The 20,201-nt window shown below is 32.5% G+C and overlaps 2 protein-coding genes across 5 annotated transcripts; one reads left to right on the top strand and one right to left on the bottom strand.

Annotated features, from left to right (window-relative positions):
* The first annotated feature begins 200 nt into the window (after window positions 1-200).
* Window positions 201-2,745, top strand: LOC144998777 (ribonuclease H2 subunit B). Of its 3 annotated transcripts, none has more exons than XM_078958509.1 (11): window positions 201-366; window positions 693-747; window positions 899-961; window positions 1,136-1,237; window positions 1,348-1,424; window positions 1,520-1,643; window positions 1,744-1,808; window positions 1,912-1,981; window positions 2,114-2,189; window positions 2,274-2,370; window positions 2,495-2,745. In XM_078958509.1, the coding sequence occupies exons 2-11, from the start codon at window positions 696-698 to the stop codon at window positions 2,615-2,617; spliced, it is 849 nt and encodes a 282-aa protein (XP_078814635.1). In that variant the 5' UTR covers window positions 201-366; window positions 693-695; the 3' UTR covers window positions 2,618-2,745. The 3 variants fall into 3 exon arrangements, with proteins under 3 accessions (XP_078814635.1, XP_078814634.1, XP_078814633.1); XM_078958508.1 differs by having other exon boundaries at window positions 680-747; XM_078958507.1 differs by having other exon boundaries at window positions 621-747.
* A 7,212-nt stretch (window positions 2,746-9,957) lies between these two features.
* Window positions 9,958-15,412, bottom strand: LOC144996931 (COP1-interacting protein-like protein). 2 transcript variants are annotated; one of them, XM_078956723.1, is made up of 12 exons: window positions 15,060-15,412; window positions 14,512-14,691; window positions 14,277-14,388; window positions 14,074-14,187; window positions 13,933-13,982; window positions 13,660-13,812; window positions 13,359-13,570; window positions 12,015-13,243; window positions 11,056-11,913; window positions 10,639-10,966; window positions 10,485-10,541; window positions 9,958-10,162 (listed from the first exon to the last, which is right to left on the bottom strand). In XM_078956723.1, exons 1-12 carry the CDS (start codon window positions 15,116-15,118, stop codon window positions 10,104-10,106), a joined length of 3,411 nt encoding a protein of 1,136 aa, XP_078812849.1. In that variant the 5' UTR covers window positions 15,119-15,412; the 3' UTR covers window positions 9,958-10,103. The 2 variants fall into 2 exon arrangements, with proteins under 2 accessions (XP_078812849.1, XP_078812850.1); XM_078956724.1 differs by having other exon boundaries at window positions 14,074-14,172.
* Between the last annotated feature and the right edge of the window lie 4,789 nt (window positions 15,413-20,201).

The raw sequence follows: 20,201 nt of genomic DNA, 5'->3' as shown, positions 1-20,201 counted from the left end.
ATGCATCTACTTAATTCCGCTTATAAATATTCTAATGCGTTATAAAATTGAACATAAAGTCATTAATATGACCATGATCACGATGTGAAACGAGTAAAGGAAAAATAATTCACGTATTTTACTAACTATTCGAGTGTTTTTTTCCCTATAGGAAAGGGCGCGGTTTAACTTTTTGGCGCGTAATAAATTAGAGCAAATATCCCTTAACCTAATAAACAATATACATCTACACAAATCAGAGACGCCTCCATCCATTCTTCTTGTCGATCGTTTCCTCCAAGCTCGCCGCCTTCTCCCCGTGAAGCCACCGGCCGGAGACCGTCACACCCCCACAGCAACACCGGTGACCGGAGACCCCTCTGCTAGGTTCGTTTCTGGTCAATTTCTCCTGCTATCTTCGTTTTTTTTTCCTGCTGTCGATTTTTTTCCTAGCTTTATTCTTCCTTCTTTCCCCTGGCTTCTGTTAGAATAATTTGTCCGTTCACCGAATTTTTCAATTGATGCATAAGAGTGTAAAGTAGAAACATTCACCGTCTCGTTTTTTTTTCCTGTGTATGCGACAGTAGCTAGATGCCAGATGTGAAACTTATCCATCTTTCAATTCTGTTATATGATTGTAGGATGCTAGATGTTAAATCAAAATCTTAAACCTAATTCCTCATTTCTCCATCTCCTCAAGTTACATGTCACAGGCAATGGATTGGTTTGAAGGCGTTGAGGATACTCGTCTTCTTGTCTCGTCATCAGGTATCCGTCAATCCTTTCATGTTCATCACTCATCAGAGTGCATTTCTCGTTTCTTTATCGTTTAAATTCAATTACAAGTCTTCTGAACCTCTTCTGTGAATCCATCAACTACATGATTATTAACGATGTCCTAATATGATTACTGCATAAGGAGCTCCTTCTGCTACCGGAGAGGACACGGGACACTTCCTGGAACTTCGCCATCCAAAAACTGGTAGTTTTAGTGTTTTACTCCAGATCCTTCTGTTATCAGATTTACTTGCTACATTGATCATTACGCATTCCAAATCTTCAAAAATCAACCTTTCATTTACAGCTGCAATTCTGCATATGAATAGTAAACAATTTTGTGGTTACTAACTTACAAAAGTGTTTGCTATTCTGACAGGAGACACTGCCAGCTACCTGATGATCAATGGAGGCCTTCAAGAACTCAACTGGTTTAAACAATCTCATGGGTCGTGGTTCATGGGAGATTATATTACTGAAGGTAAACTTACTTAATCACATAAACAACATTATGCCATTATCACTTTATAGATCTTTTTTATTTACATTTTTCCAAGAAGTTTTTTTTTAATGTTGTTTATATGTTCACAGATGGTAGATTGTATGTTGCTACTCCTGTTGACCCTGTTTTCATTCTTTTGCCAATATTTGATAAAGCACGAATGAAGGTACTAACAATTGGTAAAATAATATTCTCAAAAATATATTGGATTAAGTTAATTGTTATATTATTGAATCAAGTCTTGATATTTTTATACTACAGAATGGAAATGATTTAGGGAAGTTTAGGCAACTTGATGAGATTATTTACATTCAAAATTATCCTGGTTATCATCATTTATCATCAATTGCTGAAAAATCAATGGAAGTTGTTTGTGATTGTAAAGGTAAATTTCGTACTTTTACTTTTGTTTTTCAAAGCTATTTTATTTTTCATATACTATATTTTCATTTGTTGATATTATTTTATCTTTTATTATGTATCAGAAGTTGGATCCATAAAGTTTTTTAGACTCAATGACTCAAAGGTTTTATCTTGGATGTATTGTAAGGTAGTTTTTTCATCTCAACTTGAATCATTTTATATGCAAAATGCAAACATCAAGTGTTTGAGAATATTGAGGTTTGACTGTTTGACTTTTTAATGATTGGTAGGTACAACAACTAAAGCAGACCCTTCTCAAACTGGATAAAAACTATGCTGCTCAAACTGAAAAGGAAACATGTATGTTGTATGCTTTTATTATTTATGGAATAAATTCAATTATCTTGCTTTCATAAATACAAAAAAAGCAAACTGAGTAAATCCATAACAATATTTATTTTATTTATTTATTAATTTATTTTTGTGGAGCAGTGATTGATGCAGTTATGATTTTGGGTGAATACATGGAAGATGAGCCATGGTTGAAGCTCTTAAGCAACAATCTTAGGTACTAATTGTAACAAACCTGTTTTTATTTTTTATTTTATTATTATTTTTTTTTTCTGATGACATATTCAAAGAAAATTTTCAGGCTAAATATTGATGAGGCAGTTCAAATTAAGCTACCAAAAACAGAAATCATCTCTTCTTCTTCACCAACTTCTGATTTTTCATTTAAACCCACACAGGTATTGTGTATGTGTAAACACCATATAAAATCCCTGTTTTTATTTATTTATTAAGTTTTTTTTTCCTGTTATAAACATTTTCTGTTGTGACTTATTTCACATTTTTTTTATTATATCAAAAAAGAAAAAAAATCAGGAACAGGTAGGGAGCGACAAGAGAGTTACACGAAATAAAAAGGTAAAAATAGAGACGAATTCACATAACATTAAAGATATGTTTACAAGGGCTCCAAAAAAGGGGAAATGACTTCAAGAATATGTCTCTAATAACACACCAATTTCTAGGGTTTTGTGTTGTGTAACATCGGTTTCTATGTTTCTTACATGTAATGTCTAACAATATCTTAATTATTAATTATATCGTTCTTATGGGTATTGTTATTGTTATTGTTGTGATATTTAAACCAAGAGAAATCAGTTATCTTCCTACTTTGTCTTCCCACTTATTAGATTAAGACAAATGTTAATATTAAGAGAGGGGATTGAGAAAGAGTTTTAAATGGGTCAACTCATTTAATCTGTTTGGTTTTTTTGGGTTGAAAGTCAAGTTGGAAATGAAAGTTGAGTTGGTAGACGTGAATTAGTTTATTTGTGGTTGTATTTTTTTTTTTTCAAATTTTAAATAGTTATCCAAATTTGTAACTTATTTAAGCATGTGTACATTTTTTATTTTATTTAAATATTGAAGTTTGAGAGTGAACCCAAGTTGAACATATTTATTAAACATGTTGTCTTGAAGAAAAAAAAACAAGTTAATTTGAAGTCGATCTGTTTTTTTTAACAAGTTGAGTTGAGTTGTAAAATCCAAACTCTTTTAATTATGGGAGAATTTTATATATATCACTTTTAAATTTCAAAACATTATATTTGTCAAAAAAAAAAATTATAATGTTTTTAATATTTTATAATCATTTTTTATACTTTAGAATTATTATAATAATTAAGAAATTTAACTATATTATCCTTACGTATATGATAATAGAATGTGAACTTCTAAACTGTTAGAATGATGACCTTTTGACAGACAAAAAAATTCATCTTCAACCCTTTCTATGGAATGTATATTTTGATTGTTTAGTTTTTGTTGTTGTTAATTATTATCATGTTGATGAAAGATATTTTAGATATTACCATTGATATTTTGATGTTTAAAAAGTTCATATACGATATTTTGATATTTAAGGACATATATGATATTTTGATGTTCAAAAATGACATGATATTTTTAAATTTTATAAAGGGTAAATATGATATTTAGAAATTAAGTTAGGTAAATATGATATTTTGATTTTCAAGAAGGATATATATGAAATTCTTACATTTTTAAATGTGTTGGGTTGTTAGATTGGACTTAGATTTTCAATTCTTTTAATCAACAATTGAAATACCATTATAGTGGTAGATGTCACATCATCATCATATCTAACTACTAAACCTATGAGATACCTACCACTAAAATAAAATTCCATATCATTTTTTTTAATTAAATTAAATCAAAATTACATTAAAACCATAGATTTTCTTAAACTAGTTTTTTTCATTCAACTAAAATAATATATTACATTAATAAAAAAAGTATATTAATTAAAAAAAACGCAATGCAAAAAAAATACATAAAAATGCCGAACATAAATAAAAAACTACCCGATACTCTTATATTTTGCTTAAACAAACTTTTTCAATGCGAGAAAAATCTCCAAGTCTTTGCCCTCATAGTCCTCTGATTTCATTTTCAATATCTCCAAATCGGTTTTTGTTTGAATCGGCATTTGCGCTTATATTGTTTTTTGTTCTGCTCGACTCATCATCACTGACTTGCTCTCTTGTAGTTGAATATATCGATCCAAATTTTCTCCAAATTGATCGATAATGCTAGATCCGTAAGTCAACGAAGCGGTTTTCTTTGCTTTAGTTCTTCCAATGGGCAGACGAAATGGTTGCTCATCTTCAAGATCTATCGAATCATCGTTGATGTTGATATGTGTTCGTCCGTCCGATTGTTGGGAAGTTGCATCAAGGTTTCTTGCACGCTTTGAACGGAAGAGATTTCTAAAGTTCCTTGGGTTTGCTCTGTAACGTCCAAAAAATATGACGCCAAAATTTCATTTAAAATTAATAAAACGATATACCAAAACGTTGTCATAAAATATCAGAGTATATCTCAAAATGCGGAATAAAGTGGTGTGTGCTTTGCAATCATCCCGAACTCTTCACCTTCGAACCAGAAGTACTTGAGACATAAACTGAAAACCATAAGCACACCGCTTAGTGAGTTCTCCAAAATACCTCATACAATACATAATAAACACATATTAGGCCCCCTCCATTCATTGGTCCCCACTCGATTTACAGAACAGTCAATCACCAGGCCTCGCCTGGTATCGGACCCCGCCCGATACACATATAAGCATATAAAACGTAATCATACTAACACATGCGATAATCACAAAGATAATAGCATACAATACAGTCATTGGGCCTCGCCTGGCATCGAGCCCCGCTCGACATACATACCAATACATACACATGCAAGAGTCACGCAGACATCTAGCATTCTAACATAATAAACCATGGGTCGACATTGGTACCTTCAACCCGTTAAACACAGTGAGGAAACACACCTCAGACTATTGAGTCTCACAGAGAAATCCCTGACTGTTGGTCTGCTAAAATCCTCGCGCTATCAATATAAAATAACATCCAATTAATAATTGGATCCCGACTCATACTAAGAGTCCAAACTAGGGTAAAAGACCTTTTTACCCTCTACCAAACTTGTCCCAAGGCTAAGGCCCAAGCCAACTATCCCAAAAGGCCCACATATGGCCCAATATTCCAAATTGGGCCCAAATCCCTTTGTGGGCCCTTCAACCAAAAGAGTCCAATAAAATAGAATCAGCCTAAAAATAGAATTTTGATGGCCCAACAAAGCTCTAGACTCCTAAGGTCCAACATGGGCTTAATACCAAAAAGCCCAAAATTCTGAAGCTCACTACTGAGTATGCAGGGTGTACTCAACTCGTACGCTTAGCATATACGCTCTGGGGCTAGTACGCGTAGCGTACCAACTTGTATGCCCAACGTACTCTACAGTTGGCCATCCCACAACATTAAGCACTTAATCCGCTTAACCCTTACTCCATACTCTTATATCTGACTTCCTTAAGGTGACTTATCACGTGAAGTTGGTAACTTTAGGTGAATGCATGGCTTAATGGGGCTCTAGAGCTCAAAAGAGCTTAACAAAGGGTCTTAACACATGCATGAGTCCATAAACACCTCAAAGCTTACATTTTTATGGACAAAAGGACCAAAAGAAACCTAGATCTACTATCAAACACCTGTGGAGTGAATCAAGAAGCTCATCAATCACTCTAAGGACTCAAAAAGCATAAAATAGCTACATAACTAGATCTAGCATCATATATTAAAAATATGTGATATTTTTACCTCAAAAGGCTAGCAAATGATAAGATAATCCCGGATCCTCAAGCTCCAAGCACAACTCCAAGTGGTCAACTTCTTCTTATCCTTCATAAAGCACCAACAAACACTCTTTATGGCTCAAAACTCTCAAGAACACACTAGGGTTTCGATTATGGACAAGGGAAGGTGGAGGCTGTTTAAACATGACCAAATGAGGCTATCGTAAGGCTTAAATATGGTGCAATACCCTATAAATTAGAGGTTTCATAATTCACACGTACATCATATGTACTCCACGTACGCCTAACTTACGTGGACTGGATGTGCGATCAAAACTAGGCTAGTACGCTAAGCGTACCACTTAGTACGCCCCACGTACTAGCTTAAGGACCAACTTTGTAAACTTTTAGATAAAGAGGTTAAATATGAAACTTACCAAATTCAAGTGTTACATGCTCCTTCCATTTTGGAGCATCCTTCAATTTTAGTCACAATTTGAGATATGAAAAAGGTTTGTGGGTTGCCATTGTTTTTTCATATTGATCCAAGGCCGCCTTAAACACATCGAAATTGCTTGACCCACTTTTGTGTAGGTTGTAAATTGTACCGAATTCGATACATTTTAGCCTCAAATCGCGCCACTTCGAGCTAATTTGGTCAGGATTTTGACTTCCACTTCCTATTAAATCATAGAACATGTTTCACACTTTTTCCCAAAAACAGTTATAGGTTTGATTATCTCTAATTGGGTTTTAGGAAGCCGATACTCAAGTCCGTGATAACTTCTCTTCTTGTCCATTGCATCCTATCAGTTGCATTGGTTCAAACAAGGTTTTTTTTTCTTCATTTTTTTGGTTGGGTTAGTGGTGAAGGTTGTGTTTCCGCTACAAAATCCGACGAATGAGGGGGTTGTGAAAGTTGTTGGTATACGAAACCAGATTGAAATTGTTGTTGAAAAAGTTGAGTTTGTCGGATGGTCTAAGTGGATGTCATTATTTGTGGTTGCAAATATTCATTTTTAATCTTCAATTATCTTTGAATTGATTATATCTTGTGTATGAGTGTATTATTTTTGTTGTAAAATTCAAATGATTTTTATTCATAGGACCATCTCCAATTCTTAATATCATTTTTAACACGAAAGTTATAAATACAATTTAAAAGATAGTATAAATACAGCTTAAAAATAATATAAACTTATAAATACAGTTTAAAAATAATATAAACACTAAATCATTTCCAATCTATTACCTTATTTTTAACACCAAAAAAAAAAAAAATCTATGTATATTCCTTTTTATCAAAGTTCTATGATTTACAAAAAAACATTTATATTATTATTAGAGTAAATTACACGAATCGTCCCTCGTGCAGGTGTCAAAATGCACGTTTAGTCCCTATTTTCAAAAATTAACTCGGACCATCCCTTATTTGGTTTAAACTTGCACGCTTCATCCCTACTTAGTTTAAATATACATAATTAATCCTTTACCATACATAAAAAGACTATATTACCCTTACTAGTTCATTTTGAATTTATAAAAAAAGGGAAAATAAATTCTAACCCTTACTTTCATATTTATTTATAACTTTTAAACAATTAAAGATATAAACTCTACCTAACCCCACCTATTTACCAGGAACTCGTAGAACTACCCTAACTCCTCTCTTCTCGTTTCTCCACCTTCTCACCTCTCCCTTGATGCCAAAATATGGCCACCGAAAGTCTTTGCCTCCAATCCACCACCATCCTCCCCGCAAGCCATTGACTTCTTCTACAGGTTTCAGGCGAGGGTTTCTATCTCATAATGATGGTTATTTGCGCTGCTGAACTTCGCCATTACCACATTTGAACCTGATGTCGATGGCTACTCCTTCTGGCGAACCTTCGCTCTTCATCCATCACCGTCTCCAGCCCACTCTCTCACATTCTCACTCACAAATCTGCTCAATTTATACATAATCGTTGCTCGATTTGTGGTTCGATTTTTAGATTTATGGTTTTTCAGGTTTCAAGTTTCTTCTTTTCAGATTTGATTTGGTTTAGTGTTGATTATAGGCAGTTTTCGGAATTAGAGCATGGTTGTTTTCATGGAGGGCAGAAGGAAAAAGGGAAAAGGAATGGGGAAAGGTGGGTAGGGTGTGATGAGTGAGGGTTTGATGGCGTCGTCGGAGGTGTGTTAGAGTGCCTGGAGTTGTATTGGTGTCATCGGAGTATTGGGGTCGGCCGATGTGGGTGGTAACGGTAGGTCAGAGATGTACTGAAGAAGAAAGAGGAGGGGGGGGGGGGATGGTAAAGACGAGCTATTGCTTATTGCTTAGGGTTTGGGCCCATTTATTTTTTATAAAGAAATAATAATTAATTTTCATAATACATAAATCAATAATTAACAAATAAATAGAAAATAAATCAAAAAAAGAAATAATTAAGGGTAAAATGGTCATTTTATGTCCAAAGGGATGACGCGTGTAAATTTTAAATTAATGAGGGACGGTCCGAGTTAATTTTTGAAAATAAGGACTAAACGTGCATTTTAACAATTGCACTAGGGACGATTCGTGTAATTTACCCTTATTATTATTACCACTCACTCTCACACCGAAATCCATTAAAAACGTTATTTATACCCATCACTTTACATTAAATGTTCTACATAGGCCCCTTGTTTCTATGATTTTAATTTTAAAATCTTATTCATTTCAGTCTATTAACTTTATTTATTTATAATCTGATACTAAATTACAATATCTCAATATTATTTATACTGGTACCAAGGTTTATTATTATCGTTTTTATTTTTCTGTAAAGAAAATACACAAGGATATTTAATGATTGAATATAAAATTAATGGATTCATTGAGCATATTTGGTCTTGGGAGTGGAGAGATCGTGATGTTTTTTTGGCTGCTTTGGCCCATAACTATATATATTTTTTAACCATAACAAAAGTATCCGTTACAAAAGTAAGTCATTAAAATATAGCTTTTAACAAATTACATCATTAAAAGCATCTCATCAATGCCTTTGAAATCGTCACTACTGAATTTCGTCTGTCTTATAATTTAAAAAATATAGGTTAAGTAAATATATAAGTTAAGTGGAGACCATTTATAAACATTTAAAAAGTTTAGACATGATGAAAATGGATTTATATATTATATAAAGTCTTATGTTTTGATAACATGATCCGAAGCCATAATTGCTTTGACATCCTCCTTAATAAATCAAGGTTTTTTTTACCACATGTCTTATTCTTCTTATTTGGATACATGTTATTTTCTAAAATTTTTGAATTTTTTATTTTTCACTTGTCATTTTATTGTATTTTTCATTTATGAAATTAAAATTTCACATTTAATATGTAAGGTATTTATTAGAAATGATTTATATATGTAATGTATTCAATGTATTAAAGTCTCATTAATTTTAATAATTTAATTTTTTTCTCATTTTTCTAATAAATTCAAATTTCTCAAATTGTTAACATTTCATATTTAATTTTTTTAACATAAACTCATATAATACAGAGATCTCACACCTAGTTTGAAAATAATTTGGCTTTAGGTTTATTACATATCGTAATTGTTCTAACCGGAATTAGAAAGATAATTTCAAGTTTTTAGAGTCTATAATCCATAAGGAAATCTGGAAATTGTGTTGAGGATGATGTGTAAAAACGGGATGATTAAAGTAGAGGATACTCAAAGGAGTCTTCATTCGTGCCCTATTTTTATATGGTGACAATTATGCCAAATATGTTGCATGGATCATGATCACAATTAAGAAGTCACATGAAAAGATGGAAGTTGTACAAATGGAGATGATGTAGTAAACATGTGGTTGAACATTGTTGTACATGACAATTGACAAAGATGTAACAATCAACATTCAATATTATTGTGTTGGGAGTGATGCCGATTACCAAAAACCTAGGGAAGGAATATTGCATTTTTTTTTTTTTTTTCATAATCTAATTACCTTATGTTTTTAGACGTTAGAATATTTTTCGTACATTTCTTATGTTTTCCCCTTACTTTTTATCCTAATCTCTAGTCTCTACCTTGCTCCATTTTCATGAGATTTGGATTATTGTTATTGTTGTTGTTTTAGTTAAAAGCTGTAATATAAATAATGCCTAGGGACCAAAAAAAAAAAAAACGTTAGAATGAAAACCGATACATTATAGACACAAATATAATATTTTGTTGAATCTAAAAGATTTAAATATACATGATCCAAAACTTTCGACTAAAAATATTACATAGAAGCTATATCCTTAATTTCATGCTCATGTTCATGTTCATGTTCATGGTGTTGGCTTCTTTTCCCCACGGAAGGATGATAACAACGAGAAGTGTCTTGAAGCTGTCAATTGTAATGCCATGCCATGGGATCACATATTCAATACACCAACAAATATTATTTAATATTTGTTTACCCCCTCCCTCTTCCACTACTATTATATTCAGCTTAATGCAAGAAATAGCAACCTACTTTCTCTATTTTTCAAAGTACATCGTTGAAATAGAAAAAAAAACATAAAAAATAAAAATAAAATAAACAAAGAAATGAAAGTATGTTGCTATTTCTTGCAAGATGTATTATTATTATTATAATACTCAAAAGTCAACACTAGAAAAACCATATTACTATTTTTGAAAGAATAGTTGACTAAAAGAACACTCACACTTTTGACCATGAGTGGGAGCTCGATCTTCAGCAATTAAGGTCTTCAATGTATGAACTACACAACATCAACATCAGATGAAAGTAAAGTTGTGTCTTTTTGCATTCAGCCCTAATAATAATATACAAATTATGGGGTATCAGTTATCACTAACCTCCACCTGAGGAAGCAACATCATTCCCACTTGCAGTATCTGAAGGGGTATGGTTTTTTTTCCCAAGTTTCAAAAGTCGTCTGAATCCTTTCACTTCTTTAACTTGAGGCTTTTCAAGGACTTCAGGGATCTTTTCCAATTTCAAGTTGTTAAAATCAGATATATATGCTTTTTCAGTTCCCCCACCCACAAAATTTGTCTGAGGCTGAGGTGCTTTTGCGTATTCTGAGTTTCTAGTTGATGGATCTTCAAAAGATGACACACGTGCAACAGGTGCTTGGTAGCTTTTTTCCCCTGAACTTTCCACCATTTCTGAATTTTTCCTCACCTAAAAACCAGGATAATATAACTAAAAAGTAAAAACACAACTTAAAATCTAAAATTCTAAATGCATTTAACCCAAAACAATTTTCTTACCTCACAAGAACTCGGGTGGATTGAAATGGTCTCCTTATCAACAACTTCCACCTTTTGAATGCCTACACAATCTTCCTCAAACTTCTTACTTACCCTACAAGTTACTGAAGAAGGCTGCTTATGTTCAAGCATTACAACACTCTTATCAATCATAGGATTCTCATCGATCAACAATTTTTCATTCAAATTCACTTTAGCAACTCCGGAAACTTTGTCTTTCTCCTCCTTCATTTTCGAAAACTTTTCACTTAAATTCGAAGACACTTTAGATGTTTTGATCTTCAGCTCTGGTAAACTCGCAGCCTTACTTTGATCAAGGCTCATGATAGCAGAAATCTTTTTAATTTCAGGCCCATTTGATAATTTTGTTTTAGAAACAATTTCTGCACTCCGTGTTTTCAATAAAGTAGTAGTTGTAGGATGAGTGCTGTTGTTGTTGATCTTTTTTGGCTCTGATAGTCTTCTAATACGTGTAATGGAAGCTTTTGAATCAGGAGTAACAATGGAGTTGACTTCTTTCTTTGTGTCAGACATTGATGACATGGATTTCGTCATCCTGTTGCTGCTACTCCCTTCAGTTAATTTGCTGTTTGTTGTGGGTTTCTTTGAATTTGTGGATCCTATGGATCTTATTTTGGATCTTTGTAGAGGAGATGACGATCCGGGTTCTGAATCTGTGAACTTTGATGATTTGTGGGACATAGGGGAAAGTTTTGATGGTAATGATTTTCTAGTGGAAATGGAATTGGAATTGGAATTGGAATGGGAATGGGAATTGGAATTGGAATTGGCTCTTGCAGCAATTCTCTTTTGCCTTTCTATCTTTAGACCTTCAAGTCTTTTAAGTTCTGCATCTTGCTGAAAAAGGAAGCTAGATTTAAGCATATGGTGATTGATTTTATACAAAATGACATAAGAATTTAGCACATCATCTTTAAGATAATCAACAACAACAATACCTGTTCTTTCTTCATTTTCTGGAGATCAGCTTTGAAAGATCTTAGTTTTTCAGCACGTGCTTTTGCATCCTCTAAAGTACTATTCACCTTTGATGATTTACCCTTCCTTATGGGTCCCACAAGCTTCTTATCCCCATTAACTTTTGACCTTTGGATCTTTTCTGCACTTTTGGATCCTTTCTTGACATCAATCAAACTCTCTTTTCTCCTTTTCTCATCTTCAGCTAATTGCATTTCGTAGTCTAGAGCAGGATCATACCCTATTGACCTATCTTCAACACCTCGTTCAGGCATCAAGCTTAAGTCATGTGGCTCATAGTTGACTTTGTTTTCTGGATTTTGACTTCTTGATGAGAGGTCATAATCCATGTTGATGGTTGTAATTCTATTGTCATTTACACCAGAAGATGATCGGATGGAAACCATTAATGCTTCATCTGTATTCCCATGTAAGTCAATTCCATTCCGATCCTCAAACCTGGAATCAGCCAATGGATCTAACGAATTCCTTACATTTGCTTGTGCTCTTCCACCTACCATGAATTCATCATCATTTCCATTCCTGTAAACAATCTTTCTTCCATTTCTTTCATATGATTGCATATCGATTTTGTCCCCTTGGATATTGTCATCATGTCCTCTATGAACTAATGGATCATCACCAGACATGGTTTTTTGTTGTCTTTTTTGGGGATTCTGATTCCGATTCCTTTCCATGGAAAACATATCTTCATTGGATTCCTTTCCATCTTCTGCAGCTCCTTTGAGTATAAAACTTTGAAATGCATCCCAATGGCCATTATCAGATTCGGTTTCTTTTTTACCTTTTCTCTTTGGGGATCTTAAGGTTTTTTTATTTGCAATTGCATCACTCACGGGATCAGTGTCAGAAGCTGACTCATCATCTTCTGAGGAATCTTGTCTTTTTGAGTTGATGAAGTTAATATTACGAATAACCACCTTCCCTGATTTCATTTTTCCTGTATTTTTATGTTGTTCTGAACTTTCTTCAGAATCAAGGTTATCCATGGATTGCCTCTTTTGTTCAATTCTATAGGGATCCTCCATTGGTGGGTAGGGTGGAGGGTAAAATGGACCATTTCCTGGATAATGTTGATAGTAAGGCATTCCTTGCATATGATATGCTTGATAACCAGGGGAAGAATGCATTGCCCATGGAGGAAAAGCTGGATGGGGAAATTGTCCTGTATGATATTGTTGTTGACCAGCTGGATTTGGTCAACCATATGACAAAAAAGTATACAATATTATTATTATATTAAACCTAAGTATTAACATCAAAATGATAAAGAATTAAAGATCAATTGGTATATAAATCCTTACCTGCATTTGGATCACTGGATGTTTTTTCTTTAGTTTCTGGAGTTGTAGCCTCACTTCTGAGTTCATTATTATGACTTGAAAGCACAATTCCAGATGCATTCATGGCAGAATAATCTGATCTGGTGGAAATTGCATCTTCTGGTTCTATTTCAACCCATTGTCCTGAATCATGTTTCTGCTTCCATAAATCCATGTACCTCAAACAAGCACTCCTATTGTATATGAACCAAAAAAAAAGTCAAAAGAATTTGCCAGGTTGTCGATTTAAAAAAAAAAGATGTTAAAAATGTAATATGCTTACATTAGACGTGATGCACCGAAACATTCAGCAAAAGATAACAAATTTGCCACATGGTCAATTTCAAATCCAGCAGCTACAGCACGTGCAAAAGCCATGCCTTGTTCTTTCTTCAGCACTGTTTTGCGTGTCTCAAGAACATTTAAGAGCTGGACTCTGAATGTTATACATGTGAATAAGAATTTAGTAGTGTTACATACAATCCTGTTTTTATTTATAAATTGGGAAGTATTCGGTTTTCACACTGAATCAATTCAAGAAAGGAAGCACCAATACTTTGAATTTCCCTCCTTGCCACTGGAACTGCTTGTCTCCTGAACACCAGGCTGCCAAAAGGGGAAAAAAGAAAAAAGGGAATTAATAAAAAAAATGATAAAATACATGAGAAAATGAGTACATTGGTGACTTGTTTGTTACCTTGTAAAGGACAATTGCCTTATCCTCATCAGTATCATGTCCAGGTTTGTTACCTTCATTGACTGACATTGCTAGAGGCTTTACATGTTGGTCTTCTATCTGCAATGATGAAAGCTTGAATTAAGAACAAATAATTCAGAAATATGATATAGTATTATACTTATAGTTAAATGTATATATGATCATAAACTCATAATGCTCACCATAATATCATTGTTTCCTTGAATGGCAATTGCTTCTTCTATCTGTAGGATTTCAGATTCTATAGTGTAGACACGTTCAAGAATCTCCGGGGTGCTCACAAAGCGAACAAAACTATAATCAACAAAGATATTAGGTTATCTTTTTCTTTTTCTTCAATCTTCTCTACCAGTTTTAATAGATTTTTACCAAAATGACTAATGCAAGAAACATTAAAGAACCAAGAATAATACAGACCTTTCAACTGTACACTTTGTAAACCATGTTGCATTACTGCCAGATTCTGGTTGAAGCAAAACTGAATAACCACCTTCTGCAATCTGATCCTGAGCTGTCTTTAGGTGCGCAATAAAAGGGTTCAGCAAACCAGAAGCGATCTTCTCTTTCTTATCATTTGCGATGATGTATAGATCACACCTGGTAATTTTGCAGGAGTAAGTAACGTTTAAATTCAAATTTCAATGCGAGCATTTCTCAATCCTTTTGATACTCATGCTAAACTATCCTTCTATTGCATTGATTGGATGATGGTATCTGCTTATTTGTTTTCTAGGTTTTAAATGCTTCAACAGTGACGAAATAAATAACAATGATGAATCGAGCATACATCATACAAATTTGTCCACATTCAGAGTAGGTGAAATGCCTGTGGAATAAGTTCTAACAGAAGTAACACTCGAACATCACGGAATTAAATGTTAATATATATATGAAGTACAGCCACAGGGTAAAGTGCAGTTCGGAGCTTAACAGATACAATAACCAGAAAACGCGTACAAACTTACCTTGTTCTTGTTGGCGTGAGTTGAAATACGGCGGAGTCCAAACGAGTCTTCGACTTCATTTTTCCTGAAAATCCGATCAGATAGAGAGAAAAGCTGTAGACATCGACGTTTTCTGGACCTTGTAATTGTCAATATATTGAGACATTCAAATCAGCATTTGGACAAATCTGATAAGAAAAAGAAGCAGAAAGTCGAATTGAAGTTTGATGAGCGAGCTACTGTTGCAGAGCTAAAGCAGAAAACTTAAAAGATCCTTTAATGGCTGCTACATTGAGAGAGAGAGAGAGAGAGAGAGAGAGAGAGAGACCAGAGAGCATCCAAAGTGACTTTTTTTCTCTCTCGACTGCTTCCTGCAAAACGTTATACCTACACCCCCTATATGTTGGCGTATTCTCCGGTAATAACCCTCAATATATGAGATTTTACTGAATATTTTTGCAAAAAATATAAATTACCAGAAAAGTTAAAAGACTAATATCAAGATATTGTATTTTTGATTTGGCCATTCTGGTTGTTTTTTTTTTTTTCAAAAAACTTGTTAAATGTGAGGATTTTTCAACAAAAAGTTGAAGATTTTTCAGAAAATTTTAAAAATTGAAGGTTTTATGGGGAAACAATTGAGATTTTTTTGAGAAAAATAAAAAATATAATGTCTTTTAATAAAAAAATGAAAAAACACAATACATTTTCTATTATATTAACAGAAGAGTTAATAATAATAATATACGTCAACTTATTACATCATAAAAAAAATGAACGTTTAAATTAGAAAATTTTCAAATCTAATTTAAAATTTTAAACCAAAATGATTTCTAGAAAAATTGACTATAATGGATGGGGAACTTTTATGACATTTGACTAAAAGTGAAGGGGGCAACGGTGGTGAACAAACAAAGAAAAGGGAGCAGGATATAAAATTACAGAAGCCGACACGTGGTTGACATTATGTGCCAAACTTTTTTATGGGAAGTTGTGATATCAGAAGGGTGTTGGGTTTTACTGTATAAATCCTTTAACAAAAAGTTGATAATAAGAATCTCTAATTTTACAATACGATTTTATGTTATTTTTTCTAATGCGACAAAAAACTATACGGCTATGTGCATTAGTAATCCGTAGTGTACGTATATAACAAAAATAAGTTAGACCATAATGGGCAATTACATGATCACTACAAGTTTATAATTATTGGGAATTATAGTTATAAAAATAATTAAAATTTTATAGTAAAATCTATAATTATTAATTAATTATTTTAATAAATTATTAATTAAATATAATTTTGTAGGACTTTTAATATAGAAATATAATTAATTATCAGCAATTATAGCTGAAACTTATTCTATACGAATTTAAATTTCTTTTAAAAATCAGATTCAAATAAATAATTTACTAATTTATTATCAATATTAATATTTTTTAAAAAATAAAAAAAGACGAAAAAATATGAAGTTTTATTTTTTTATAGCATTTGAAAAGAAAATATATATTACGAAAAGCTGACAAGTAATATTAATAATTATCCTTTTATTAATATAGAAATATTAGTCTTGTGTTAACCATTTTCAATAAAGGATAAATTATATATTGTTTTCTTAATACAAAAAAAAATAATAATACCCCAAATTTCTGATTATGTTTTCTTCAAATAGAATTTAACATTATATAACTATAAAACTATTCGTTGTTAAAAATTAGAATATTTCGGATTGATAATAAATTAATAAAAATTAAAACGCTTGATTCATACAAGTGGATAAAAAAAATACTATTTTATAATAAAATGTCGGTTTGCTAATGAACATAATTTTTATGAAGCACCAACCTCACCCACCAGGTTGTGGCTACAAAGAGACTTGTTTTTAACAAATGTGATATTTTGAATAATTTATATAAATTTTAGTTATATTTAATAAGCATAATTAAGAGAATTATTAAAAATATGAAAAATACATTTGAATAAGTTGTTCTTTAAAAGAACAAATTGTGATTTTTTTTGGATATAATCTCAAATGTATTCAAATTATACAATTTGTCAAATTATTATGGGGAGGAATTTCCTCCCGTAAAAATACTTTCACAAATTAAATGAACTTCTTAAATTTATATTTTACGAAACAAAGTTTATATTTGAATATTGTTGTGATTTTTATAAGAAAATATAGCAAATAAAATCAGATAATGCTTAATTTATATAAAAAAAAAATGTGAAGTACATGACGGTCAGTCGGTTGGTGCTAAACTGCGCCGGGGCCGAATTTTGTGTGCTTGGGCCACAAAAAAACATGACAGCTGGGGTATTTGTCAAGACAAAATCTACCCAACGGTCAAATTGAATTCCTACATGCATCTCGGTCTCGGTCTCACAAAAAAACAATATTTTTCCTTTTCAAATATTGTTTTCTTTTTAATTATAAAAGTTGATTATAATCTTTAAAGAAAATACTACAAATACAAATATTTCAAATGTATACTCATGATTAATATTAAACGCGAATTCGATTAGATGAAATTTTTTTTTTTTTTTTCTTTAACGACAAACAATATTATTAAAATGAAAGACGGCTAAGCAAGAAGCCCGAACCATATTACAAAAGAACATTTGAGATGGGAGACATGCTCTAGTTAGCCCAATCTATTTTACAAATATTAGATTACGTTTGAAGTATTAGTTGAAAAACTAATTAATAGCTGAAAAATTAGTTGTTAAATAAAAATTAGTTTCTAGCTGAGAAGCTAGCTGATAAAAAATAATGTTTGGTAAAACTGACTGAAAAGTTAGCTGAAAAACATGAAATGACATAAAATAACATTAAAAGAATGTATTTTTATAATTAATTAAGGGATATATTTGAATTTAAAAAAAAAAAAATTCCTAAAAAATTAGTCTAAATAGCTTTTTATTAATTTTGTTAAAAGTAAGAGCACTAATGTCGTCAGCTAGCTTAAAAAAACTCGAAAAAACAAGCTAGCTGTGGCGCGCCAAATACAGCTTAGATATATTATTGATTCAGTTAAAAGTAAGAGCACTAATGTCGTCCACCATAATCATGATAGTTCGTCGTTCATTACAAAAAATAATGGCATTCCAAGTCTTCCAGAGAGTCCATAAGGTAGTGTAAACAAGAGAGAGCCTCAAAATTTTCATCTTTTTTACTTCCAGTAGTCGAGTTTATCATCTCCAACAACTCTAACCAATTCAAGGGTATATTCGTAAGTATGGAAGACTAATTGACCAACCAACTCCAAACTTGCGATGCAGTATGACATGAGAAAAAAACTGTTGGATTAGGTGTCTAAGCCTATAACTATAATTGGTATGTACTTGATCCAATAGTAGCATAGTCATTTTTGGTTGCCTTCACCTAGCAATTTGATAGGATGAATTAAGGAGAAATAGGTTAATTATAATTTATTCATATATTATATGAATAATATATTAATTGAGAAAATCATATTATTTAATTAGTATTGATCATAAATTACTTTGGAATTAATCTGGTGATTAACAGAGACTGATTAAATTACGAGGACTGATATTGCAACTATCTTATAGTTGCAAGTTGGGCTTATGGATCCCTAGGAAGGGGTGGACGAAATTTTATGTGTAGCCCACATAGATTTCATCCAAAGGGGGCCTTCTGGAAGGATCTGTTGGACTGCTTAAGGCTTAAGCAATCAGATTTGAGTTTTATCTGAAACCCTAGCAACTCAGCTATACAATGAACCCCTTGGCTCCTTGAAATTGCTGAATGCTCTTAAGAAAAGAACCCTAGACGATTTTAGAGCCTCACCCTCTCTCTCGTATTCTTCTAATTGCTACTTGGTGTTTGTGACTCGTTAGAAGTGCAACAATTGGGGTACTAAACTCTTGAAGGTCAAGATCTACAAGCTAGAAGGAAAAGATATTCATCTAACTTTGTTTTTAATTACAAATCTCGAAAATTATATACTAGATCAGGGTTCATGCTTTGGATAATAATTTGCATGTATAACTTGAGAAAAACCTAGTTCCAAAGCATTAGGGTTGCATGTACACCATACGAATGTAGTGCTCATAACCCATCAGTGGTATCATAGCTTAGGGTGTTTTCATGTTATATTTGATGCCATGGTTAATTGTTCAAAGCTAAAAGCAATCGAAATCTGGACTCTGCCAGATGAAATCGATGAGTCCAACATGGAACTCGACTAGTTGAGGCAACTCGACGAGTCCAAAGCCTGACTCGACGAGTTGACTTGTCTGTTGGCAGATTTTTCAGATTTTTGGCCTAAATTAGATAAGGATAATTACCATAAGTTGTTTTAACTAATTAAAATCGATTTTTATGATATGGTAATGGATATCTGATGCATTATGAGCACTACATCATTCCTATGGTGTATATGCAACCCTAATGCTTTGGATCTAGTTTTTTTCTCAAGTTATACATGCAATTATAATCATCCAAAGCATGAACCATATCTAGCATACAATTTTCGAGATTTATAACATAAAACAAAGTTAGATGAATACCTTTTCCTTGTAGCTTGTAGATCTTGACCTTCAAGAGCTTAGTGTCTCATTTGTTGCACCTCTAATGAGTCACAAACACAAGTACCAACTGGAAGAATATGAGAGAGGTTTGGAGGCTCTAAAATTCGGCTAGGGTTCACTATGAAACATAGGTGCCGATTTTGGGAGCCTTACGGTTCATTTTATAGCCGAGCTGCTAGGGTTTCATGTAAAACCCAAATTTGATTGCCTAAGCCTTAAACAGTCCGGTAGATCATTCCATCAGGCCTCCTTGGACGAAATCTATGTTGGCTACACATAGAATTTTGTCCACCCCTTCCTAGGGATCCATAAGCCCAACTTGCAACTATCATATAATTGCAATATCAGTCCCTGTAATTTAATCAGTCTCTTTTGATCACCAAATTAATTCCAAATTAATTTCTGATCAATACTAATTAAATAAAATGATTTCTCAATTAATATATTATTCTTATAATATATTAAAAAATCACAATTAAACTCTTTCTCCATAATTTATCCTATCAAATTGTTATGGTGAAGGCAACCTAAAAGGACCATGCTACCATCGGGTCAAGTACATCCCAATTATAGTTATGGGCTTGGACACCTAATCCAATAGTCTC

The sequence above is a fragment of the Lactuca saligna genome, chromosome 5 (genome assembly GCF_052625555.1).
Source record: "Lactuca saligna cultivar CGN05327 chromosome 5, ASM5262555v1, whole genome shotgun sequence".
In the NCBI taxonomy this organism is placed as follows: domain Eukaryota; kingdom Viridiplantae; phylum Streptophyta; class Magnoliopsida; order Asterales; family Asteraceae; genus Lactuca; species Lactuca saligna.
Note: the sequence above shows the minus strand (reverse complement) of the source record. Positions and strands in the feature narration are given on the sequence as shown.